The sequence below is a fragment of the Pantherophis guttatus genome, chromosome 3 (genome assembly GCF_059756535.1).
Source record: "Pantherophis guttatus breed Tessera chromosome 3, ASM5975653v1, whole genome shotgun sequence".
NCBI classification, from domain to species: Eukaryota; Metazoa; Chordata; class Lepidosauria; order Squamata; family Colubridae; genus Pantherophis; species Pantherophis guttatus.
This window is the reverse complement of record NC_142065.1, coordinates 189,126,279-189,154,278: the sequence shown is the minus strand read 5'-3', so window position 1 is coordinate 189,154,278 and position 28,000 is coordinate 189,126,279. Positions and strand designations below refer to the sequence as shown.

At 35.0% G+C, this 28,000-nt stretch overlaps 1 protein-coding gene and 1 long non-coding RNA gene across 3 annotated transcripts; one reads left to right on the top strand and one right to left on the bottom strand.

Annotated features, from left to right (window-relative positions):
* Positions 1-27,972, bottom strand: MATN2 (matrilin 2). Of its 2 annotated transcripts, none has more exons than XM_087890799.1 (18): positions 27,327-27,972; positions 26,021-26,184; positions 22,237-22,806; positions 20,770-20,892; positions 18,201-18,323; positions 15,536-15,658; positions 14,895-15,017; positions 13,335-13,457; positions 12,708-12,830; positions 11,027-11,149; positions 9,404-9,526; positions 7,510-7,632; positions 6,544-6,957; positions 5,612-5,764; positions 4,570-4,629; positions 4,052-4,159; positions 3,433-3,529; positions 1-75 (listed from the first exon to the last, which is right to left on the bottom strand). In XM_087890799.1, the coding sequence occupies exons 2-18, from the start codon at positions 26,133-26,135 to the stop codon at positions 21-23; spliced, it is 2,679 nt and encodes an 892-aa protein (XP_087746925.1). In that variant the 5' UTR covers positions 26,136-26,184; positions 27,327-27,972; the 3' UTR covers positions 1-20. The 2 variants fall into 2 exon arrangements, with proteins under 2 accessions (XP_087746925.1, XP_087746926.1); XM_087890800.1 differs by lacking the exon at positions 27,327-27,972 and adding an exon at positions 27,037-27,285.
* LOC117668531 (uncharacterized) lies at positions 4,946-7,277 on the top strand. Its single transcript, XR_004592308.2, has 2 exons — positions 4,946-5,116; positions 6,562-7,277. It is a non-coding gene; the product is annotated as an uncharacterized LOC117668531 (long non-coding RNA).
* Positions 27,973-28,000: the final 28 nt, after the last annotated feature.

Below are 28,000 nucleotides of genomic sequence, written 5' to 3'. Positions count from 1 at the left end.
TTGCTGCTAAGGTCATTTTATTAGTATCTTAATCGATTTTCCAGTGCTTCTATTCTTTTTGACATTTCTTCCAGTAATTTCAAGTTAAGGAAAATAATTTCAGACTGCTTCAATATTTAATATTGAGAATATCTACGCATATAATGGACAAGCTTGGGAAATCTAGAGTTACTTCTTTTAAAATGAAAAACTCTGAAATAAGTCAAAATCAGAGCTACCTGTGTATAATAAACAGCTGAGAGTTAGAAATCCTTGCTGAGCTACTGAAGTTCAAGAAATGGTACAAGTGGAACTTAAAATTCTCTTCTGACCATAAAACTATTCAAATAATTCTGTTGTAAACTGTAATGCAATTGTTTTAATTGCATTGGTATATATAATGTGGGAAAGTACATTGTCACATCAATAGTAATATCCTGTTCATAGTTTTTCCAAAGGCATCAAGTGAAACAAGATAAACACCTAGTCTTATGTTCATATATGAAATACCACACACACACAAAATTAGGCTTGTGCAATGAATTCTAAAGAATTATGATGTCACCTGTTGTAATAGTTCTTGCAAACACCACTTCTCTAGATGTCCATTTCTATGTTAGCAGTTAAATGGTTTGGTTGTATTTAGAAAATAACCAGAAGTGGCTTAGACTGAGGCTTCTCTAAGAACATAAGATCATCACTGTGAAAAAGAAATCTGCAGACTCCTTTTGGCACAAATATTTAGGCCAGCAATTTTTGCTAGTACTGTGTTTTTCCCAAAATAAGCCCTACCCTGATTTTTAAGTGTGCCTAATATAAGCCCTATCCCAAAAATAAGCCTTAGTGAAGATCGTCATCAGCCAGGTGGAGGGTGGCCAGCATTGGAGGCGGTGCGGGGTCTGACAGTGTCCGTAGCCATAAAATAGACATCTACTTGGGAGAAAGACTGGCTGATCTGGATCAAATATCTATCAAATACTATCAAAGAGCCTTGATAGTACAGTGGTCTAAGCACCCTGTTATTAACACAGCTGCCTGCAATTTACTGCTGGTTCGAATCTCTCCAAGGCTCAAGATTGACTCAGCCTTCCATCCTTTCTAAGGTAGGTGAAATGAGGACCCAGTTGTATAAATATACAAAACTTTGACTTTGTATAAATATACAAAAGTATGAAGGCTATTGCTTAACCCATTGTAAGCCGCCCTGAGTCTCCGGAGAAGGGCGGCATATAAATCAAATTAAAAATAAATAAATAAAAAATATAAAATGGATCTCACACTGACATCAAAAATATGTATTATCAAGGCTCTTATTTTCACAATTAGGCTTTAAAAGCCTGAATTTTCCTTCAGAAAAGGTGGAACAAAATGCCTCTGAATTATGATCTCTGGAGAAAATTGTTGGGAATACCTTGGACATGTAATGTTAGGGACATGGCTAATCTAAGGCACCAAATTTTAGGAGGTGCTAATACTGCTTCTTCCTTGCATATCAATCTAAAAATACAAATCTTCACACAGATGCTTAACGCATTGTAAGCCGCCCTGAGTCTCCAGAGAAGGGCGGTATATAAATCAAATTAAAAAAAAAAGATGGTAGGTGGCACCCTAGGTCAATATGGCCGATGGACACTATATACCTTTGAGCCCAAACTGCAGCAAAAATCATTGGAAAACATTCCAATGATTGGAAGAATCAAAGGCAGTTGAAATTGGCCAGCAGAATATATGTTGGGTAGATACTGCCAATGACAATAATGAGCTTATTTAAAGAAATAATCATCAACAATCTTAATGATACCCATCAGGTCGCATAAGGAGCCAACTGAACAACAAGCGACATTATATAAACTGCCATTCTGTATTTTGAAACTGCAGCTAGAGTGGGTTTGTGCTTCAGCTTCATCATTAATGTTCTTAAAGAGTGATGCATTAGCTACAGTGTACTAGTAGGCTAAATACTTATGGTACTGCCATTCATGAAAAGACAGCAAAACCAATCCTGAGATTTAGCATTATTCATCATCATAATTCCCTCTATGTATTGAAACACCAACATATTGGAACAAGAACATAATATGAGAAAATGAGTAGTGCATTTGCACATAAACCATATAAAGTTTGCCAGAGGGCAGAATTAGAAATGTCAGATTTGGGCTGCAAAAATCCAGTGAATTGCAAAGAAATAAGCTCTTTGTTGCCATCTAGGGGTCAACTGGACTCGAGGAGCCAAATTCTGCAAGAAATTTTCAAATAACTAAGAGAAAAGTACTTATATTATGGCTTGGCAACAGAAGCCTTCAAGACCAATTTCATCTCCATTGAAATGGGCCCTGATCAGTTTGATCGTGCCAGGAAAAGCACCTGGTGGTTCCATTTTTCAGAAGTTAGAGTAACCAATTTCCTTTGTTAGCCCAGCCCCTCTGGAACAGCCTTCTATGAGAAGCATGTTTGGCTTCAATCCTAGCCACTCATCAGAACTTTCTTAAAAGAACTTTTCTAGAAAAGATTTTAAGATTTAAGCCTACAGTAGGTGCTTTTTTTAAAGCAGTTTTGTCTATTTCTTATTCTTGGTTTTACATTTAAATTGCTGCTGTTGTAAGCTGCCTTTTTGTGGCTTTGTGCCTTCAAATCATCGTTGATCCCTGGCAACTGCCTAGATAAGTCTGCAGTTGTCTTTGCAAGATCTTTGAAAATGGCTTGCTGTTGCCTTCCTGAGGCTGCGAAAGAATGACTAACCCAAGACCACTGAGTTGGCTTTGTGCCTAGAACTCAGTCTCCTGGTTTATAGCTTGGTACTTAATCCATATAGCAGACTAGTTCTGTGAGTCGCCTAAAGGACCTATATAATTGTGATGATTATATCACCATAATTGTGTGATAGATAGGTAGGTATCCTGTTTCCCCCAAAATAAGACATCCCCTCATAATAAGCCCAATCGGGCTTTTGAACGCATGGCAATAAGGCCAAGCGCTTATTTCAGGGTTCAAAAAAATATAAGACATGGTCTTATTTTCGGGAAAACATGGTAGGTAGGTAGGTAGGTAGGTAGGTAGGTAGGTAGGTAGGTAGGTAGGTAGGTAGATAGATAGATAGATAGATAGATAGATAGATAGATAGATAGATAGATAGATAGATAGATAAAATACTGTGTTACATAGAAGCCAGGCAGTAGCTAGGAGTCAATACTAATTTGAAGGCACACACAATTAGATTACATATAATTAATAGCTGGCAAGGAAACACCCGCTAATTAATCTCCTTACCATGGAATAGGATTGGGTTTAGGGACAAAGTATGTTTGGACAGATGACTAGACCAGCACTTTAAAATTGATTGAGGAAGTTTGAATGCCTGTATTTACATTTGTAGAAATGTAATTCATTTTCAAATATATTGACTTGAAAATCTATATGAAGAATTACTGTAATAGATACACAGAAAGGATATGTTGCTGAATTAGTTTCCTAAATTCAGTAGTTGCGAAATTCTGGAAATTTGTAAGATTCTCACATTTGCATAGGTTTTTCTTGTCATCTGAAGGATTTGCTGAAAAAAAATAGGTGGAGTGTATTTAGTTAAATAGTAAGAAATATATTTTCATTCACTACAAAATTTATTTTGTTTTTAGTCCATTGAACTCATTGGAAAAATGGAATTCATGAAATGACAAAATAATTTTAGAAAAGTTTCTTTCTCAGTCTTTTTTAATTGCTGTAGGAAAACAGAGACATCTGATATTAAAATGACTCATTAAAATGAGTTAAATGCATTGCATGTATTTTAAACTGAGTTATGGTAACCACTATAATAAAAATGCAATTGCTCAAGGTTTAGATAAGAAGACTAATTATAAACAAGGGTTTCAAATTACTAAGTGGAAATTCAGTGGTTTCATATTTGCAAACAAAAAGACACATAATAAGTGAGAAACTGCCTTTTTCTACAACATATATCCCAAGAATCCTAGACAATCAAAGTGGATGCATAGTACAACTGTTTAATATGACAGAAGATAAATTATTATAGCTATACAAAGTAATGGATGGTCTAAATGGAAATAAATTTTACCTGAAGCTTTTGTCCATAACTGCTTTTCTTTAAAAAGATATTTATGATGCACAGCAAAATTGGAACAGGAAAGAACATCTGTGATTGCTAAGGTAGATGCTTCAGGTTCTACAGAGGAAAACACAGTGAGACCAGAAGTGAGATTATATTTTATCCTCTTATGAAGTGGTTTCTTTGTGTGTGTTTCAAAAAGAACCACCCTGTTGATGGATATTAAGCAATATAAAGATTTGCATAATAATTTCTGGATTAGAAATATTAACCTGGACAGAGTAGAATTAGTACTTGTGTGGTAAATATGGCCAAAATGTGGCAAAACTGCTGCTGTTTTTACTGTTATCAGTAACTACTATATGTGGCACAGGTGTCACTAAAACTGATAACCTTCTCTACACCTTCTATATCTAATTAAGAAGTATCATTACAATAAAAATGACACAGCTTTTCTTCTTGCAAGGGCAGAGTATAAAAAAATCAAACTGAATAAAAACAACATGCACACACTGATAATTTCAAACCTTCAGAAAGTAAATTCATTGAATGAAGCCGATTTGTTGTTTCCTGGTAATTCTTTAGATCTAGAAAAAATGTTGACAAAATGAAATAAAATAGGACTTATTGCAGTCAGATTGTGATAGTCAACTACAAACAAGCCAGATACCGCAACAGATTTTGTAATTTAAAAATTAAGTTGTTAGAATAACTTTTGAATATAAATAAAATTAGGCATAGTTTGTTTGTTACTGATTATGTTTAGCTATTCAGATGTGAATTGGGTCATTTATATTGATTTTATAATCTTAGATATTGGGAAATGTTTCGAGGATCATAGAGCTTTATGGAAAATATGTAACAAAACCCTTTTTAAAAATGCTCCTCATGATTCTTTGGAAGCACACAGGAAATAATCAGAAGGACTAGAGAGTCCATTAATCTAATATTTATTGAATAAGAAGAGGTGCATGGAGTTGGACTGTCTCCCATTAGCTCCAGCCTGAATGACCAAAGATCAGAGATGATGGATGCTGAAATCTGATAAGCCACAGATATCCATCAAGTGAAAAAGTAAGCAAATGAGTCTTTTTCTTTTTCAGTCCAAGGATGGCATTGTGAGAACACAGAGACTACCACAAATGGAAAGTTCCTTTACATTAACGAATATCCATCCCACATTATTTTACAAATAGTCCTAGATAGTTTTTAGCAATATATCATAATGCAGTGTGTAAAAAGGGAAGGATTTTTGTGGAGTTTTGAACTGTACATGTCATTTTTGTTAAAGTGACTAAAGTAGTAGATACTTTAATTTATGACTTTGGCCTTAAAATAAAGCTATACACTTTTTAAGTGATAGATTACAGAAATATTATTCGTCCTACTAGTGTATTGCTGATTGTGTTTTACATATATTCCAGCAGTTATGCAGATGCTCAGAAGGAATGGGCAGATTTATTTATTTTAATGTCTTAGTCGTCCAAATCCAATGGACTCCTAAATTTCTATCTGTGTTAGTTTTATATTGTTTCTTGTTTAGAATATCATTTTGTGCTTAGTTAGTACCTTCACAGATTCTTTTCTGCAGTTTTTCAGTGATCTCTTCCATGGCCTTAAATTCCTCAGCATAAAAAATATGTTTTTCAACAGGTTCAGAAGCAATTGCTCGTAATTCTTCCTCAATCGATTTCCCTATTCCAACAGCATATATAGTGATTCCTAAAAATGAAACAAATTTCATAATATAGTTCAAGATTGAAATATAGCATTTAAGCACTATTAATTAATAGAAAAGATTTGTATTCAAAAATTTATCTACAGAGAGCATTTCAAAAGCAACAATAAAATGCAAGAGTTCTAATTCAGATGAAGCAAGTTACATTTAATATAATAGAAATTAATTGGGCAAATTAATTCTGATTAAGCTAAGCCCTATTATTTTCATTTATCATGATCAAAACCAAAATATAGTGCCCCTCAAGTTTCTTACAAAGTTGATTACATCTAATTGCTTTGATGTAAAAATACGTATTTAGTCATTGCCTATTATTGTTACTATGATTGCAGAATCATAGGGGAGTCACAAATGTAAATAAATTCATTTAGACTGGCATTCTATGGACAAATTTATTCATAAGTGCTCATGCTTATAATATTTATCTGAATTAGTTGTTATAGATCACTGTATTCTGCAAGTTAATTTCCTCTAAATACATTTGGATTAAAACTGCCAGAATTCCCCGGAAATGTGGCTTTGGAAACTGAAAATTTATATTGAGTCCAGTGTAAGATTTCCAAACCTTCCTTAACATCAAACAAGGAGTATGTATTTCATTCCTAGAGATTCTCCAGAATCCTTCTAGAAGTTAATAAAAAGCTCTAGATTTAAAAAAAGATACCGTACAGTATATACTGTAACTTAGTAATAGCAGCATTACTTTTGCTGCTTTCTTTTGTATTTCTTTTACTGTTTACACTTCTAATAAATATTAATCTACCACTTTGCTTTGCTTTAGCTGCCCATTCAGAAGCATCATCTTGGGCACGTCCATCTGTAAACACAACTGACACCCTGGGAATATTTGCTGAGATGCGCCTGGCTCCCTCTGCTTCAGTAAAGCTTCTCTCAGTCATCTGTTTCAGCGCAAGCCCGGTCATGGAGCCTTTCCCCATGTATTTCATTTGTGTCACTGCTTTCTTCATATCTTTGGCTGTGTTGAATTGTTTCAGTGTGAATTCTGTGCGAACATGGCTGGAATATTGCAACAAACCAATATGTGCAGCTTTGGGAGATATTGTAAGAGAGTCCAAAATTCCCAAGACAAATTCCTTGACAATTTCAAAGTTATTTTCTCCTAGACTTTTTGATCCATCTATCACAAATACCAGATCAATTGGGCCTTCATTACATCCTGTTAAAATAAAATGAACAAATGAAATAATGGAATATTGTCAGCAAAAGAATCTATTTCTCCAACTTAAGGATTTATCACATTCATACATTAGCCACTAGTGAAGACTTATTCATAAAGTAGCAGAGAGAAATCTCTGATGCTTCAAGATGCAATCCTTTCACTGACACATCTCACCAATTGCTATTTGGGCTCCTTTTGAAAGAATGGGTAGTGCAAACTAATTAAATGCAATAACAACTATGTTAAGTAGTTCTAAATTAATTGAAATTACCTTACTGTAATTTAATTCTAATTTCATTAAAATCGCGTTCAGTTTCTAACTTAGTCCTAGTATTGTTTTTTTTCCAGCTTTACTTATTTTTGGGACTAGAGTTCTTAAAATATTACTCAAATATCAAATGCAGTTCTTTTTCTCCTTAAAAGTTGCACAGGTGTGCACTGAACTGTAGTTTAATATAATGTCTGAACATGGTCAGGATCTCTTTTGAGAGAGACTTCTTCCAATAATAAAATAAATAATAATGGGGGTGATAGATATAAATTACTTACTTTTGCATGTTTTCCCATCATTCCATAAAATAAATCCTTCATGGCATTCACAGGCATATGAATCATTAATATTAACACAGATATGTTCACACCCATGGTCAATGGACTTGCAGACATCTTGATCTGGGTACAATCAAAGAGATTTCTTGTAAAAACTTTCTAAAGATATGATATACTAAAAATATTATTTTCTATAATACGTAACTTCTTACCTGTATATGCAAGTTGAATTTCAAGAAAGTCAATTTCTACAAGTTTAGAGAGATATGAGGCCCAGTATTGGGGACAGAAATTGTCAGATCAAAGGAAGCCATGGAAGGTTTGGAAATTTCTCAAAAATAAGATATTGAAAGTATAATCATATATCATGTTAATGGGAAAAACATGGGATGGAAAACAGGAAATACAGAGGGACAGGAAACATTTGACCTATGTAAGTCAAAAGAGTCAAGCAAAGGAAATGGAAGAGGGGTGTAATCACCAGGGAAGCAAACTAGCAAGTAGCTTATATCCCCAGAAAAGTTTAAAAGTACAAAAGGAATTTAGGCTTGCAAGCAAAGCTAAACAAAGGGTGGTTTTCAGTTTTTTGCTATTATCTATAGTAAAAAGAAGAAAAAGGAAGCAATGCAGTCACCTGTAGAAGATGGTAATACAACAGGTAAGGAGATAATAACAAAGCTCCTCAACTCTTTGCTTTGTTCTTCTCCCAAAAGAGAAAGTGTTCAAATAAAGCTAAGTAGAACAACTGACACAAAGAGAAAATAAGCAAGTGAAAGCAAATAATGAGACATTTAGGGAGCACTCAACTACCACAAATGAGATTAAAATTCGTAGACCAGATTAATATCTGTCCTAAAGGAATTACAATAGATAATTAATAGCCCTTTTCTGTGATCTTTGAGCAATCACAGAGGTATGTAATGTTATAGAGAAAGGCAAATCTTGTTGCTTTCTTCAAAAAGGGGGAAAATGGATTTGGGTAACTACAGGCAAATTGGCTTATTGCTGATACTGAACAAAACTTCTGCTACCAAATAAATAACTAAGCAGTCATTTTGTAAGCATTTAGAAGAGATAAAAATATTTTCCTCTACATACTGTGTTGATCAGAATACACTTAAAATATTGTATTATAATATTATGTACCTACAATATGATATCAAATTCTAGACATTACAAAGATATTAACAAACTGAAAGTGTCCAGAGGTGAACAACCAAAATGATGAAGGGCCTGTAAGGAAAAATTAATGAGAAAAGCTTGGAAACCCTGGAGTATGTTTAGCTTGGTAAAGAGAAGCCTGTAAGAAAATATGGTAAGCTTCTTCAAGTTCTTGAAGGGATGTCATGCATAAGATGACAAAAAATTTTCAGAGTTAGTCTAGAAGACAGATAAGGAAAAGATGGATTTAAATCCTAAGGAAGGATGAGCCTTGGTGGTGCAGCGGACTAAAGTGCTGTTAAGTAGCACTTAGCTGCCAGCTGCCTGCAATTACTGCGAGTTCAAATCTCACCAGACTCAAGGTTGACTCAGCCTTCCATCCTTTCGAGGTAGGTAAAATGAGGACCCGGATTGTGGGGGCAATAAGCTGACTTTGTATAAAAAAGAATACTGCTTGGGGGGGCCCGAAAGCCCTACTAAGCAGGTATATACAAAAGTATGAAGGCTATTGATTAACGCGTTGTAAGCCGCCCTGAGTCTCTAGAGAAGGGCGGCATATAAATCGAACCAATAAATAAATAAATAAATAGATTTTGATTGAACTTTAATATTTTTGGTAAAAGATTGTTCAACTGTGAAATAGACTTCTTTAGGGACATGAAACCTAATCAATGATGTTGATTATTCATTCCTTTTTTAGCATGATAAATTATCTTCAGGGATGTTTGCTTACTTCTGCAGGTTCTTCTATCCTTGTTTAGTTTGAATCCTTCATGACACTTGCAGACATATGATTCACCATCACTGTCACAAAGTTGCTCACATCCATGGTCCACCAGCTTACAAAGATCTGTACCTAAAAACAATTGACAATGCAATGTTTTAAATTGACAAAAAATAAATGTTAAAATAAACATGCATTGCTCTGCTTCCCAACAGCTCCTACCTCATAATCCCTATTTTTATTCCTTGTCTTAGTTCACAAATCTTAAAAAAACAAAGCAAAGCAAAACAAAACAAAACCTTAGCCAAGTCAGCATCTATTTCCTGCCAATAAGATACTATTTGATTTATATAGGGGGTGTAGTTATTTAATAACTACAGTTTTTTAATGAATGACAGGCCACACTGACATTCACAGTCAACACATTTCCATGCCAGACAGGCTCAGAGGTTCTATCAACCTTTACAAGTACAGATATGTGTTCTTGGTCACATTCAAAACCAATTTTTCCAAGCTCTTCGCTTTGTTGAATTTAGGAGATTTGAGTCCATTTGAAACAAAGAAAGAAATTGTTCGCCAAAGGCAGAAACTGGGATTTCACATTTTTTCAAGGCCTCAGAATCAACCATTTCAAATTTCCAGGAAAAAAGGAAAATCCACATAAAGAAAAGCAATAAAAATACTTGTTCTAAGAATCCTATTTATTTTTATGAATGTGAACATTTCAGCCAGAAACCTGTATTAGACATTTTTGCTATTGTTAGTTAATCTTTGTTGTCTTTTGTAATATCTCAATCTTCAAGGTCAGGAAATCTGTGTATTTCAGGTAGTCTTTTATGCGTATCTTCAGGTTTTGCATGAGGGTTTTTAATTTCTTACATTTATAATCCATCTCTTTTTTATGGCGTCTATGGGATAGTAAATTAGTCTTCAGGGGACCAGTACCATCTACAGGTCAAACTGGAACATTGCATATGCTTTAAAAACCTTTCTTTTCCTTGGTGATTGGATTTTTTAAAAGACATTCACTTTTTAAAAATAAAGTTTGATTCTATTTATCTGTGATGTAAATAAATTGAAGAGCTGGTATTTCTAGTTACTTATCTTCATTTCTTTCTTTCTTTCTTTTTCTTATTTTTATTTTTTCACTGCCATTTTATCAGTTTGAGATATATTGATACACACACTGAGAATAGGGACAGGGTGCCAGTATGGCACCCCCAGAAGATTTTATAGATGGCAGCAGTGGTAATTATCAACCAATTTCGAAGTACAGAGTAGGAGGTAGGACAAGGATGAGTATTCTCAGTGGTATTCTGGGAGAGTATCAGGGGTGGGTTCTACTTATCTTTACTATTGGTTTGAAGCGGGGCCACAGGCGCGCTCTTCTGCACATGCACAGAAGTGTTTTGATGACGTCGGGGTCGGTGGGTGGGGCCTCCCACCGGTTTTACTACCGGTTCTATAGAACCAGTGCGAACCGGGGGCAACCCACCACTGGAGAGTATGTTTGAAACTTTCAGACTTTTACTGTGCAAATTCAGCCATGCTACAAGTTTATTAATTTATTTTGTGCAATACATATTTAAGGGCAAAAAGATACAGAAAAAATTCAACTAAAATCAAGCTTACGTTTGCAGGCTTTCCCATCACTCTGAAGCACATATCCTTCAATGCACTGGCAAATGTAAGATGTTCCAGTGTTCGCACATAAATGTTCGCAGCCATGGTCATTCAGCAAACAATAATCTGCTCCTGAGAACCAGTTTAAGCATAATTAATTAATTTATATAGGTACATACTCTATAATATGCTGTTTAAAAAATTGTTGGGTTTAATTGTCACTATTTGTTATGTGAACAATTCAGACAACTGATTGGAGTGGGAATGGGAGTTGGGTGTGTGTGATGATATTTCTTTATTCTAGCCACAAACAGCCCTGGTTTATTTGGGGCTAAAGTAATTGTTCTGTGAACTATTTCCTCTTAAACTGTTATTGAAGGTTTCTTTATCGTTTCCTGGTTCAAAAAAGAGACAAATTCCTAGAGAAGACAAAAGAAAACAAATTATTCTGTAGCAAGTTTTTTTTCTTTTAATTTCACCTGTGCCCAAAACCAGGTGAAAAAGGGGCAAGCGGTGTTTCTTTAAACTACTCCAGTCATTGGAGTAGTGAGGTGAGCCCACTAGATATAGGAGTGCCTGTCCTAATACGTTACCATGATGAGTGATGGACTGGGTCCCTACCCCATCCCTATGGGGGTATCCCTAAGGGGGTATATAATTTTTAAAAGATATAAAGAAATTAGAGGAACAAGAAAAAGAAACTGGAGGCAAGATAAATGGAATAAAGATTGAATAATATTTCAAATCTTTAACCTGATTTACTATATAAAATATACTATATTATATGTAAGTGCCAAACCCTGTCTGAGGATAGACAGAGGTGACATGAAGACATTTCTTGGCATATCTCATATTTTAGGAAAAACTAGCTTTAAGAAATCTTTATCAATGAAATGGATTGTTTTAATAATCAATTGTTTGATGAATCAATGAAACAATGGTATCTTTAAAAAACTGAAATGTTTCTCAATGAGTAGTAGACATGTGGAGTCATTGGTGCTCTCTGAGTATGGTTGTTTGCTTGCAGACAATTCATTACGTGATTAAGTAAAATCATCAGTGCTAGTGAGTGTGGCATTTGCTCCCTGCATATGTACACTAGCTTGCCCTCCCATTGTTTGGGGTGTAGTTTTTGCCTTGGTAGAACCTTGATTTGGATACTGTTTTGTGCTTTTTTATCTGATGTTAATCCTTGCTCATCTAGGCAGTGGCAGCTGGTGAGGATATATTTAGCTGTGCATATTTCTTTATCGATTTAGTATGTACAGTATATCACTTGAGTTACATATGCTTAAACTTCCACAAGTAGCTGCACTTACTGACACTTGTGACAAGGCCTTCTTACAATAATTCAAAAGAGAATAGTAACACTTCTTCTCTTTGTTTTGAAATACACTCTTCCTCTTTTTTATTTCTATTTGTTTTCTTTTTTTTTACTTCTATGAAACTGAAATTTACTGCTGTGTTTTCTTAATGGAATCACATTTTGTGTAAAATCTCTCTCCCTATGTCTCAGTTCCTTTGCTTTTCTGAGTAGTTTGCCAAAGCATATGCTTTCTTTGACCATTTAATCCAATCACTGCTGATTAATGTGAAATTCTACTTGAATAAAGCTTTGCTAGAAATTATGGAAAACAATCTAAGCATTATTTTGTTTAATTTTATAGAATATCTTGTGCAAGAAACTTACGTGAACAAGTTTTCAGATCCTCATTAATGATGAATCCTTCAGAGCACTGGCAAATGTAGGATTCTCTGGTATTTAGACAGAGTTGTTCACACCCATGATTGAACTCAGCACAATGATCTATTCCTGAATTGTTATGTTGAGCAGTAAAAGAGAAAACATTTGAATTTTCAGGCTATAAAATATCCAGCTATGAAAACTTCAGAAACAGAATCAGATACAAAATAGTTTTTATATTTTCTCTTCTACATGTAGCAGCATCTGTCACAAAAAGTTTCTTACCAGTAATTTATAGAATTGCAAACATGAACCAAGAGAGTTTTATGTATCAGAGATATCTCAAAAAATTAAATGTAAACATCCATAAATAACCAAAAAAGTTGTAGGCATTCTCACTATTTTGACAACCATCTATATTTGAAAAATAAAGATAAGGTTCCTAGCATTTATTTGTTCTTTTTTGAGCTTTGTGGCAAATCTGTTATTTGTGGAATAAGCAAACTTATTAAGTCACTTAATAAGTTAATTTTAAAGGCATAATATTGTTATTGCCAACATATTACTAGGAGACATCTATTCATATAAAAATTCTGATATGCCAATTTACTCTTTCAAAATAATCTAACTTACTTCTGCATGTTTTACCATCATGGTTTAGAATGTATCCAGTTTGACATTTGCACATATATGATTCTTCAGTGCTAACACATTCATGCTGGCAGCCATGTTTACCTAAACTGCAGATATTTATTCCTATGGAAACAAAAAACCAATAAACATGTCAGATAAAAATGCTGGAAAATAATGTAATTTTTAAAACACTGATTAATGATCAGCATATATAGCTATTAAAAACTTCACCTTTCATTTATGTTCCCAGAAAGCAAAACTGAAATTAAAAATACCTGAGATTCTTGAAGGAAGTTGTGTTTGTGCAAGAAGATGCATCAAGAGGACTAGAGTTTCCAAAACTTTGGGGACTGGTATTTAAATTTGAGGACTGGCTTTCAAATTGAGTTTTTTTACTGAGGTTGGCAGGCCTGGCACTGTACAGTTAACTTGAATAATTGCAGAGACTCACAGCTAGTGATAAGGCCTATTGGCATGATGACAGCCCTGCTTCAGGCCCTTAGTGGCCACAACTGCTTTTTAATTGTCCCAAATGACTTGGCTTGGGAAATCCATTACTCTAATCTACCTTGAATAAACCTATATTGGATTTAGTACTAAAAAAGGGAAGCAGTTGCCTTGGTTTTGTTTACATAAGGCATTAGAACAGTGTAATTCTTTTTTTAAAAGATTAAGATAGATTATGAAAATATTTGGGTATAAAATATTAGATAATTATATACTTCTGGTCTCCATTCAGCACTGAACCAAATTTTAATTTGGAATGCTTTTATATGGTACAGAAAAGAGCAGGCATTTTTTATCTATTGAGAGCACTTTCTCAGGAGTAATCTGTCTCAAGAAACATTTAAATTTAAATGATGAACAGGTCTATAGCAAATAATAAATGGGACTTAATCTTTCTAAGACTTTCTTCCTCAGATACTTGTTTTTAATCTCACTTGAGTTTGATACTCAATTCTCTCTCTCTAAAAAGCAAATAGGCAGAAAATGAATAGTTAATTCTTCTGAGAGCTTTAATTGCTTAAGAAATTAGGCTAAGGGTCACAGATAGTCTTAAGACCCCAGTTCCCACCATCCTGCTAGAGTTTTCAATTTAATATAAATCTGTGACATTTCTGGTAATCTGCTTTATTTACATGGTGTTGCATCAGTTTCCTATTTAAGAAATGTAAAAATGTAAATGTAAATGATCTGTTCTAATCATCTAGACTTTGCCTATCACACTTATTTTTCCCCTAAAAGAGTTTAGATTTGGGCTTAGATAGAACTCCAAGAGAAATGGGAATTGTTCCTTAGGAAGACTTTTTATGCACATGTTATACTCTATCTGGCACACAGCTTTTGACAAAATAAAAAAGTATATACACATGTACTTGAATGAATAAACATTGTCTGTACATAGGAATGACTATTTGAACATAAAGAAATGTAGAGAGGAGGAAGTTTCATAGGCATGTTCTAAAGTTATAATTGAAGAGATTATAAAGTATATGTTATGACAGAAATGTTGATAAATAAAAGCAGATGAACTTACTATACACTTTTAGGGCAACATACTTTTGCACGTTCTCTTATCCGGATTAAGAGTAAATCCTTGGTTGCATTGGCAAAAGTAGGATTCATCTGTATTGACACATTTCTGCTGACAGTCATGATTTTTCAAAGCACAATGGTCTGGTCCTGAAGATTGAGAATAAACTCTTAGAAGAACAGTACTGGAAAGTACCAAATATACAGAATGTAATGAAGATTAGCACCTTGGTTTTAGTGAGCACTTTTTATCTTTGGAGATTTGGAGGTAGAACATGTTCTTCATATAAAAATTACATAATATAAAATTTACAGGCATTCCTAGAAACATAGGAATGTGTGTTTCATTCCCCCCCCCATACTCCAACCATGCCTCAGCATTCTTAAGAGGTGTCTTATTCAAAAACTGACCCTTCAGCATTTTATGGTATATTGATCACAATGTAAAGTAATGTAGATATGGGCTTATGGATTTATTGCATGTCATCTCATTGACCATCAGTCTGTCTGCTCTTTGTATAAAAGATATTGGGTCAAATCTTTTTGTCTTTTCCTTAAGGCAACATACATTCTTTGAATCTCCTTCTGATAGGATGTTGCTAGTTGATATTAGGTTTTTTTAAACTTTTGAAGGATTAAATAGAAGAATCGAGATGTGGATAACTTACGTTTGCAAGTTTTTTTGTCTGGATTTAGAACAAACCCAATATGGCACTGGCAATAATAAGAATCTTCAGTATTGATACATTCATGTTGACAGCCTTGGTTATTTAAAGCACAATAGTCCACAACTGAAACACAAGCAAGACCAAATTTAAGACAAGTTACTTTGATACAGAACTTTAAAATTGAATGCATATAATGTTGATATTTCCTAATTCTTCACCTACTGCTGAGTTCTATACAAATTTCAGTGGCATAAAAAAGCATTGTTATTTATAAATGTGTCCATATTCCTATTATTGTCATTATTAAGAGTTTAAACAGCCTATTCCAAAACATACTTGGGTAAATGCAACTCTTCAACTAAAAGTACAGTCTTATCACATATTACCAATCTATAATGGATTGTTGTAACTACAATAAAACTACTGTAAGTGTATGTTTGAAGTCCATATAGCCCAGTAAATTTGCTACTCTGTTAAACAGATAAATGCAACAAGAAAAAAAAATGGAGCCATAGATAAGCTCACTACTGGAAGTCTATAAAGGCATATATTGTGTGGTCTGAACTTTGATTTAAAATAATCTTATTGCAATTAATGGAACTGAAATTACTCATTCTTAACAAATCAGAATATGACACTACAGAAAAAATAGAATTAAGTATTAAAGTTCCCTACATCATTTCACAAAACAACGTAGTGTACAGAGTGTGGCGGCTCAATTGAATAAAACACTGCAAGCCTGTGTTTGAAACCTGAGTGCTGCTATGTGATGGGGTAAGCTCTGTCATTCGCTCCAGCTCCTGCCCACCTAGCAGTTCAAAAGCATAATCGTGAATAGATAAATAGGTACAGTACTACTTTGGTGGGCAATTAACAGGGACATGAAAGGAGCCCCCAACCGGGCTTCCCCGGGCAACAGTGATATCACCATGTAATCCTTTCAATACAGAAGTGTCTTAGTGCTTCTGACACGAAAGCAGCAGCATTTGATACTGAACAATATTTGGAAGCTTTTCATCAGTTTCTTATGTCAAGCTTGTTGTGTTATACCCAAGCAGAAGAAATGTGGATTATTTACTGGAAATTACAAATCAAATCAAATTTCTCTTAAACAACATTCCTTTTCAATTGCCTCATGAGATGCAATATTAATACAAATCTTTTATAATCATCACCACATCTTAAGATATAATTCATTGATTAGTTTCAGTAATAAAGCTCCAATCAATAGGGAAGCATATATCACAGAAATAAGTTTGAAATAATACAAATAGTAAATTGTAATGCAATTTTTAAACAAATCTGTGTACTTCATTTTATATAGACTTATTTAATAGAAAATATATCACTATTTCTGCCTCCAAGTAAGCAATTAATAACAGCAAAATAGGAAGAATAGAGAAAGAGTTTAATTATAATAAAGAAAAAAGTCCTATGCAGTGCCTTGCTTCATACTTTAAATTTGTCAGCTTCTGCTGAAATAATTCTTGGAGGTTTTTCCCTCCACAATAAATTGAGCGGAAAATGTTTGCCTACCACTTGGAATGTTAAGAGTTCAATCCTAGGTAATGACAAATATTTTTCTCCTAGGACGCAAAGAAAAAATATCTGTTGCGAACTGTGTGATGTCAGGAAGGCATCCTGCTGCCACGCAGGGTGGTGTCGTGATGGCACAGTGGCTAGAATGCAGTATTGCAGGCTAATTCTGCTGACTGCCAGCAGTTCGATTGTTACTGGCTCAAGGTTGATTCACCCTTCCATTCTTCCAAGGTTGGTCAAATGAGGACCCAGATTGTTGGGAGCAATATGTTGACTCTGTAAACCACTTAGAGAGGGCTGGAAAGAACTGTAAAGCGGTATATAAATTTAAGTGCTATTGCTAACTGGCCAGTAAATGCTGAATTCCAACCAGTCATCCCGACTCTACTTCAAATTAAGGGATAAAATGGGTTGGAAATGGGAAGGGTTTTTTCCCTTCTCAGTAAATGTGTGTATAGAGCATATTACATGTGCATATATGCATGTGTGTATTATACCTGTCAGAAACCACACTCTTAAAAGGAGCAGGGTGGGACAAAAATATATTCATTGAATGAATAAGTACAGAAACACAGAAGTATACATGACTACATCCATTCTCTCTCTCCTCCTGCAACTCTCTTTCCAGAAACAGCAGAAAAAAATAAGAAAATGAGGCAAAAGGAAGATAAAGCTACGCTGGGAAAGGCAGAGGGGGAAAAAGAAAAACAAAACTGTGCATAGAGGATATGAGGGAAGAGATAGGATTGGCATATCTCTATTATTTTAGCTTCATATTTTGATTCCTAGTATCATCTCTTCCAATCCTGCCATTCTTATAAAATATTCATTGTAGAAGTTAAACAAACATAAGGAAAGCATGCATCTTTGTCTCATTCTTTTTCGTTCTCTGAACTATGCTATTCCATTTTAAGCTATTCTGAAACTGAGGAAACATTCAATGACATTCATATAAATGTTTTATATAATATAAACAACCTACTATGTTAAAGCAAGAAGTCAACATTCTCACCAGAAATCTTTGAATGCAGCAAATAATTCTGCAGCAAATACAGGATTATATAGGGGCAATAACAGAAATCATCAACTACTTTATGAATTAGTGCAATTGAAAACAAATACATACTAAAACAATTCTTCCCATCTTCTTCAAGTTCATAGCCATCATAACATTGGCAGACATAGGATCCAGGTGTATTTACACATATGTGCTCACATTCATGCTTTTCAGTCTCACATAGATCCTGGACTAGAAATGTTATAAAAATGATAAAATATTATTATATGAAGCAAGAAATTAGTAATTATTTGCATTCTGTTTTGGCATTCAGATATCCAGGAGAGTTTAAGAAAGTATAATTAAAGAATAAGAAATATATAATATTAGTATATAATATATAAATATAAATCTTTCAGCTTCTGGATTAAATTAGAGTGGCAACATTTTATTCCGGAAAGGAAACACTGGACATAAGCATGTTTTTGCATGTTTTGTTGTACAGAATCCTTTTTATGTCTGTTGGAATACTCCTTAATTATTTCTGTCCATCTGCAGCAAATATTATAATCAGATAATCAGCTGGTTTAAAGCCAAAGTCTTTGTATACATTTTTGCTCCATAGCAAGAATTTGGTATGAATTATTTATATCTAGAATTATAGCTAGAATTACATTCTAGAATATCTAGAATTACATTGTATCATCTATTATGAACACTGATCCCAAAATCTCTTCATATGACAGCACTTTGGATTTAATTCTCAGTTGCTCTGACAAAGCCAGTGTCACAGTAGCAAATGTTTTTGTCTTCTGCCTCTACAGGAATTGCTGATTAGTTAAGTTTATGTAGGGTTGGCTTTTCAAATGCAAAAAGCCTGAAAACAACTTCATTATAAGATTGCATTTCACAATTGCACTTTGGTCAACTGACAGAAGTACAGAATACAAATACAGACATGCAAGGAAGCACAAAATGCAACTGCAAAGATTAAGCAGAGGAATTGGAGAAAATCAACTGTAACAAAACAAGCTTGCCTAAATGTTAAGGTTGCCCCTGTTTTAGAGTGAAATACCAGATGGGAAGAAACTGGAAAGAATACTGTTTCAAAATGCAGATGTTACCACAAACTGGGATTGGGATTATTTTTTAAACTGAATGGCAGACCAAGATTATTTAAAATACTGAATGTTCATTATAAAGCAAAGCAAGATTAAAAATGTTCAAAGCAAAGATGAATAAAAATTAAATAAAATTCTTAGACTTTACTGTTTCATTTGTCTGTCAGCTGCAAATTAAATTAACTAATTAGCTGCAAAGCCATCTCTAATAATATTCACTAGGCAAGGATAAGCTTCAGAACATTACCATTGGAAGAAACTGCAACACTGTACTATCAATATTTAGCCTACTGTTCTGTATACAGTATAGTTTCATTTATTTACGGCTTTATCCTATACAAATCTACTAAACAGGAAACCCTACTGAGTTTGTTTGGATTTCATCATAGATAACTGGATTGAAGTCTCAGATTTCAGTATTAGTATAGTTTAATTGGATCCAAGAATGGCGAGAGGAAAGAAAACAGCTGTAGTGCTGTTTTACAAACACATGTACAGTATACTGTAGTTATTTAAACTATAAATTTATAGTTTAGATATATTTACATCTTATATATAATCATCGGTGATAGGTATTATATGATGTTTAGAATTATCAAAATACATGTGAATTTAGAGTAGAGAGTAGAGAATTTAGAGAAAATAACAAATGCTGAAAGGAGCATGAAAATTGGGGAAGAAAGAGGAAAAGAACTGAGTTAAACATTTGCCTACAAAAAAAACTTAATTCAAGACATAACATAAAACGTGCACAATTCTCTTGAATTCATATTGGACAAAGAACACTGATCTTAAAGCGAACTCTCTAATACATACTGCAGCATTGCTGCTAAGCAGTCAGTAATGTAGAACAAGAAAAAAGACATGAGATACATTTTATTAGACATTACTGAAGGAGAAACCTTGATGGTTATATCGATTGTATGCCTAATATGTTTCTGCAATAAGTAATTCTGCCGTGAAATTTTGTCAATACTTTCAACTGTTAGTGCACACAACAAATATATAAATCTATTGTAATTTCTAAGGTAGGTAATAAAGATTTTCTACCTATAAAAATTTCTGTAAAAAAAATCTGTGTAGGGAAATCTGCTACTCTTCCATTGTTGCTGAATGTCAATTCCCATTAGCTCCAATCCATAGTAATAATAAAGAATGCAGTTGTTCAGCAACATTTCAAGGGCCACAGAATGCCCAACTTTCCATGTTCATCTGCATTAAATACTTTGCCAAAGTAGACATATTTTTGATAGTGATAAATATGGTACTACTCCATAAAGATTATAAAACTGATTAGGAGACAAGGTAGAATACTTTCTATTTTCACTCATTGATGTTGCTCAAAATCACAGGTGGAAACTGGTAATTGGAAGCATATGTATTGGAAAGAGTGGAAATGTGTGTGAATCTTGTGATTATGAACTGTTTTATAGTGTGTATATTATATGTGATTGGGTATATTTGCACACCTCTAATCTGCAAGTGATGCAGTCCTTGGGTCAAAGTGTTGCATCTTCCCACCATAAGTTCTATTTATAAGATATTGAGCTATAAAAGAAGTAATACATGAAACTCACTGCTACAGCTTCTCCGATCTAAGTCCAGAATATATCCATGTTTACATTTACATACATAAGAGCCAGGAATGTTGATGCAGAAATGGTCACAACCATGTTGAGCTATACTACACATATGCTGGACTGGGGGGAAAAAGCAATACATAATTTAGCACAAAAAGTGACTTAAAAATCTAATTTATGAACACATAAGAATGTCTCCCCAAAATATCAACAGAACAGAAAATGTTCATGTTAAAGTGATAAAACATGCATCAAAACTTATTTTATACTTCTTAATTTTGCTTAATTTATTATAAATTAGCTGATAACCCAGCATTGCCCATGTAGTTATTTATCCCAATCCTGTATTAGACAGGAAAAGGAATGAATTATATCTATAGTGTGAAATTAAAGTAATTTTATTTACAGGGTTTTAATTAAGACATAATTGTCCTGGTAAACAGCCTGGGAAAAATTCTACAGGGAACAGCCTTTGAGGTTATTATCTGCATTAGCAGGCACCTCCCCCGACAACTTGCCCTCTTTGCTTGAAGCTGAGGGCCTAGGGTGTTGTTGTTTGTTTTAAGAACCAATCCCCCTTACCAGAGGCAGCCCCTTGTGGAGTACTGTGAAGCCGTTATCATAGCAACTCCACTGTGCTGTACAGTAGAAGCCATTTTAAGGCACAGCAGGCTGTATCTTAACAGAACTTGAATCCAAAATGCACACTTTCACTGTCAAAAGTACTGTGATTTGACACTAGAGATATAATTCATTCCTTTTCATTTCAGCAGCCCAGGTGTTCCAGAGTTATGCTGGAACATGTACACACAGACACCCCCACCCCAAGGGGTGTTAGGAGTGTCTTACCTCCACAGTATTTTTTTCCAGAGAGTAAGACATCTGTGTACCAAGTTTGGTTGAAATTGCTCGAGGTGTTCCAGAGTTATGCTGGAACACACACACACACACACACACACACACACACACACACACACAGAGCCATTTTTTAATATATATAGATATGTTTCCCAATTCCATGCACTAAATGTTTTTGTTAATTAAACACCGATTTATGGTTTTCATTCCATTCATGTTGACTTTTCTTCTTGTAATCTCATCACTTTATAATCCTTTTTCTACAGATAGTTCTCAATTTACAACCACAACTAGGATCAGAATTTTGGTCACTAAGTGATGCAGTTGTAGAGCGAGCTATCACATGACCACACCTCTTAGCAACTGCAATCCTTAAAATCCCCATTGCCATTGTTAACTGAGGACCCATCGCAATCCAAGCCATTCCAGGCCTGGTCCCTTCCAATCCCAAGCCTCAATAAAGTAAGGGACTGCTTTCAACTCTCCTTACCTGCCTATCTCCTCCCTGCCTCTTTGTCCGCCTTGTGCCCCGCCTTGTGGGACAGGAAGCAGTTCCCAAAACAGTATGTCTAACACAGCCTTTTAAATATATATTTAATACCTTACCACAGATTTTAGTTTGGAACACAGAAGTCAGTGATTCAATTTGGCTGAAGTTTGCAACCAGAAAAACATGTTCTTCATAAGGTTCACTCCCAATTGACTTTAGTGTGTTCATATCTACCCTTCCCACTCCAATAGCAAATATTAGGATTCCTGAATTTCGGGTTTTTGCTGCAATTTCTGCAACTGGATCCTGTGGTCTCCCATCTGTCACTATCATGATAACTCTAGGTACATTCTCTCTGAGTGGCCGAGCCCCTTCAGATTCTGAAAATGCAATGTTCATTGCATACTGAATAGCTAATCCTGTCATGGTTCCAGTGGCAAGATACATCATCCTTTTCACTGCTCTCTCTACATCCTGTTTCTTCTTAAAAGTCTTCAGTGAAAATTCATTTTTGACTGTGCTGGCATATTGGATTAATCCCACTCTAGTGTTATCGGGACTAATGTCCAAAAACTGCAGGATGGTTAAGATAAATTCTTTCACTTTTTCAAAGTCGTAAGGGCGAACACTCCGAGAGCTATCAATGATGAACACAAGGTCAAGACGTTTATTACTGCAAGCATTTTCTGGAATGAGAATAAAACAAGATAATGTATATAATCAGCTTTATAAAGCAAAACATCTTCAAAATAAAAGTGTCTAAAAAGTGTAAGAAGTTTTATTTCCAGGTAGAAAATATTAAAATATAAATGTTAGTGCACACAGGATTTCTCCACAAAAATTTTAATATGAGTTATAGAACTAGAGTTGAACATTGTAAGTTAGTATTTTAAAAAATACTATCTAAAGTATTTTTTAGTTTTAAAAATTAAATTAAAAATTTTATAGCCAATGATACATATGGGTTTGTTCTTAAAAGCAACATTGCACCATCATTTATGTATGAAAAAAGCCTATAAAGAATTTTCCTAGCCACATCACTGAAGAAGCCAGTTACCTTCTATTTCTTATATAGTCTCCATGGTCTATAGACAGCTTTCTCTTGAACAATACATGGTCAAAAAAAAGGAAAGGAAACAATGCCTTGACAATATACCTTTGTTTCTACATTTTAATGTCTGACCTAAATCTGTCATAATTTTTCTCTCATTTTTTCTTAAAGTTATAATTATCATCATTGTGAATTGAGCCTAGCAAGATAAAGGTTTTTCTCTTCCTGTATCTATTGGGTTGATATTGGCATAATCTTAATTGTTTTTAAATATGATGTAGAAAATGAAAAGCTTCATTCTTATTTCAATTCCAACAATAGATCCATTAAAACTTGCTTTCAACTACAAAGGCATTATCAGCATGTCAAAGGTTATTTTTTTTCCTATCAAGTGTAATTAAAATGTATATTTTCCCTAGATCAGCATTTCTCATAATATATCCTGCATGTAAACTAACAAATGAAGATATAATACACAATCTAGATATCTATAGAGATTCTTAATCATCCAGGTCATGTTTGTAATATACAGACTGGATATATTCTTTTCTTAATTCTGCACCATTTAGTTGTTCTACTCTAACTGTTGCTTCTTAGTTGTCATATAACCAAATATAACCAGTATATTAAGGACTAACCTCAATCTACAGAATTCTGCATTGACAAAAGTAGTACAGGTAGTTCTCAATTTATGACTGTTCCCTTAACAATAGTTCAAATTAACAATCGTGTTGGAAAGGCGGCTTTATGGCATATAAAGCACTTCTGGCCATCACAAACCATTGTTCACTCCCTCCCCTGGTGGTCATGTAATTGTGACCTAGTTGCCTCGCAACTTGCTTGCACTTACAGTTGTTTGCCAAGCACCTACAATCATGTGATCACCATTTGCAATCTTTTCTCCTGGTTTCCCAAGGAAATCCATGGGGAAGCCAGCAGGGAAGGTGCAAACTGTTGCCGCCTACCAGTTCCCTCTCATTTCTGGGAGTTGGCTGAAAGAGCTCCTTACTAAAGGATTTCAGCTTTGAAGAAGGCATGGTGCTGAAATCCTTCAGCAGGGAGCTCTTTCAGTCAGCTCCCAGAAATGAGAGGGAGCTGAAATCCAAGCAAGATTTTCAGCCCATCAGTGAAGAGGTAGCATAGTAAGGTAAACAGCACAGAGTGCCTGACAGAGGTAGGGGAGGTCCTCAGAGGCCTGGTACAAACTACACACATCTTCACACATGGGGCTGACAATCCCTTTTGGATTTTGACAGGAAGGATTTCCATCTTCTGAATGGAGAGATAAGTAAGGAGTACAAAGTGCCTCGGGAATAGGAGAGCCCCTAGGAACCGTGGCATATGGTCTCTTTGTTCAGAGACTGAACATTCTGCTTGGATTTCAGCAGGGAGAATTTTCAGTTCCTGAGCAAAGAGATACTCTTAGGTAGCCTGTCTCCCAGGCTCTTGCATTTTCTTGCTTCTTCTTGCATTCTTGGATTGGTTTAGTGTTACCTATCTTGATGATGTCCATGCAGTTACTCTTTAAATGGCTAGGAATAATATTGACTATAAATACTGCATTTTCTTGGCATGATTGTATTAATTTGCCTCCTACTTAATTTCATATATAAGGTCAACATTTCCAATTACTATACATTATAAATTGCCACAGAATTATTAATTTCTGCTTTGTTTGCATTTGTGATTGGAGCATAAATCATAAGGTTTGACTACTCCATTTCTTCTCTGATTTCTTATCTACAGTAGAAGATCTGACATGAAATGTCTTCTTTCAGTTCATTTTAATTCACTAATATAAATAATGACAATATATATTCTTGATATTTCTGCTCTGGCAACATTAAATTTCCATTGCTTTGATTCATTATATAAATGTGAATTATCACAAATGACATAATATTAATGTAAAATTAATAATATCTGCTTCATTATTTTAGATACAACAGATCTATTATTTCACAGGGACAACTGATAGAATTTTGATCCATTTCAATGGAGGTTCACTAAACAGGGTGCATTAAATCTAGATTTCAAAAGGAAAAATTGAATGAAGGAGGAAAAAATAGTGTTTATGTTGTAATTTGGAAGCCAAACCTCTACTGGGAATTAAGCATTTATTATACATAAGCAATGGAAAGAAAAATTATGCATTATGTCATACAGTTAAGCTTCCAACAGAGTTATCCTAGTTTACTCCAAAATGCTGTTACATATTTCAAACATAATACAAATAGACAATTAATCTTACTGGAGAGTAGTATCTCCAATATGCATACTTCATTAGAAATCCAAATGTATAAATTATATACAGATGAACAAAACATTATCCCAGTATAACTTTTTAAATTATAAGCTACTTCCAGAAAGAAATTTTGGTTGAAAAGGCAGTGGAGGGAATGGAGGAAATTAACTATTTTCTGCTTATTTTCCTGCTCCAAATTTTATTATAAAACTAAGAGAAGAAAAGCTGTTTTGAAATATAGAAAAGAAAAACAAGAGTAAAGAAAATGGTCATGGTACACATTTTTGTAAACTCAATGCCTTCTTCAGAAGTGGTTTTTATTTTAAATATGTATTTAAATATGTATTTATAAGTGTACATTTTAAATTTTATTTTGTTTCCTCAAAATCCTAACTCGAATTTTATTATTTGCTCTATTTTACTGATTTATTTCAAAACAAGTCAGCAGTCCAGTAAAATATTTAACTTCCCTTTCATTTGCTATTCCTTTTTCCATGGAAATCAGCTATTTCACACACCCTAAGTCCCTATGCCTCTCATCTGCAAAGATTAGGAAGATTAAATTATACACATTTCTTTGCTTCACAAACTAACAGCAACTTACCAAGAAAAGTAGCATCATTTCTTTGACTTAAAGATATTCTTCGAAGCTGTCGTTCCCTGGCTGAAACAGGAAAAAGTCCAACCAGCAAAAGGAAATATAAAATCATTCTTTTCATTTTCAAGAATAGGAAAGAATGAAGCAATAGGTATAATCAGGGCAGAACTCTGTAACAAGATGAAGAAATTATGAACTTTTTCACCAACTACCAATGCTAAAAGAACAAAATATACCTTGCTTCTCATTGTTTTTTAACATATATCCCCTAATAACATTAGCAGAAACTTTAGAATGAATTAGAAAAATACTTTTTACAGATATTTGGGGACTCTGATTCTTTCACGTCCCATTCATGTATATGCCAATTTGATCTCATTAAGTGATCCACTCTTGAGCACTAAGTATATTCTGCAGACAGCCCCTAATATATATCAGAAAACACACTGAAAAACATTTTTTGGGTCTCTTCATAAATTGGGAGGCTGATTGGCAGCACTGAAAAAAAGCACTCAGGTTTCAATATTAGATAAGGCAGCAACAAATGCCACTGTTTCCATATGAGAGGCAAAAACCTTGTTGGAGAATCACGTCCTGATTCCTGCTATGAAGATTTTTAAGTGAAATAAATGATTCTTCTTAAATAAGATAAGTGATACAAGGCTGTGGGAGTGAGTGCTGTAAATGGAAATATTTGAACAGTGCCAAGATCCCTTGAGGACAGTCTGGCAAGACTTATCTACAGGAGGATGAGGGAAGACAATTCAAAGCTATAGTTTTAAAGGACATGGCAGCAAAGGAAGAGTCCACCCCCCAAAAATACCACCCACTCTCATTTGTTTCCTCTCGGCTTTGAATCTCCTATATTAAAGTTTCATAAGAGTTCCACTTCTGCTCCGCTTCAATAATAATATTCCTTGCCATTCCTTTCCTCTTGGACATTCTTTCCTCTTGGCATTTCCTCCCTTCTCTAAGCAGGTTTGATTTAAGGTATTGCGGGGGCGACGGGACTGGATACCGACCCCATAAAACCTTTCTCCCTTCAGTTTAGGATTCATTTCGGAGTCTGATTTGCCGCCTCCCCTACGCCTGGCTAAACTAGCCGGATTTTGTTCTGTCACAGGCAACGGGACCCCTTCTCCAACCCCCATAAGTGCCCCTTCAGGCCAGAGGGAATCACATTTGGGGGAAAGCCAAGTCCCAGCACCAAGCAACGCTTTTACTCCCTCAGACTGAGAAGGCGCCCGGGGCGAATAGGATTTGGCGCCAAAACATCTCCCCCCCACACTCTTCGCGCGCGCGCCTCTCTTACCTGCCGCGCCAGGTGGGTCCGGGCTCCCGAGGTGAGGCGACGGCGAGGCGATAAGCGGCCCGGTTGACGGCGCCTGCACAATTCCTTCCCTGTCCCATCCGAAGAGAGGCGCTGAGCCTTTGTCTATCTGCGCGAAGGGGTGGAGAGACGGCCGGAGGTCAAGCCCCGCCGCGCCGGGAGGCTCTGCGGAAGGGTAGCGCCGCCACCTCAGGGAGCTGGAAAACGGGAGGAGAAGCAACTCCAGAACCGCGCGGCCTGCTGTCCCTGCCTCTCTTTTTTATGTCCCGCCGGAGACTCGCCATTAAAGAATTTAAAGCCCAACTGAGTCCTATTTTTTTTTTAATTGAGGCTTCTCGATTTCTGCTGAGCCTGTCGGTTGCTGTCGTCGAAGGGACGTTTTCTTCCCTGCTCCTAGGCTACGATTCTGCGATGCTAAGCCTTCTCTTGTTTATTTACTTCGTCTTCTTCAGAAAAATAATATCCAGACTTTTCTTCAAGAGGAAACCAAGATTACTGGCAACCATGAAATACCAAGTGATATGAGATCTGTGATTTTGGAGGGTGGGGGGGCAGAACTAAAGAAAAACCAGACATTAAATCAGAGCTCCTCAGCTGCTTTTTTACACCTCAGAGGAAGAAACATGTCTCAATTCAAGGCAAAGACAATGCAGGGA

Coding starts and splice junctions, on each gene's coding strand:
- MATN2 (XM_087890799.1), bottom strand. CDS start 26,135: ATGAAAAGAATGATTTTATATTTCCTTTTGCTGGTTGGACTTTTTCCT. Junction 18,324..20,769: donor AGATCGGAGAAGCTGTAGCA/GTGAGTTTCATG, acceptor TAACATTTCTAG/TCCAGGATCTATGTGAGACT. Junction 4,630..5,611: donor GCAGAAAAGAATCTGTGAAG/GTACTAACTAAG, acceptor CATTTTTTCTAG/ATCTAAAGAATTACCAGGAA.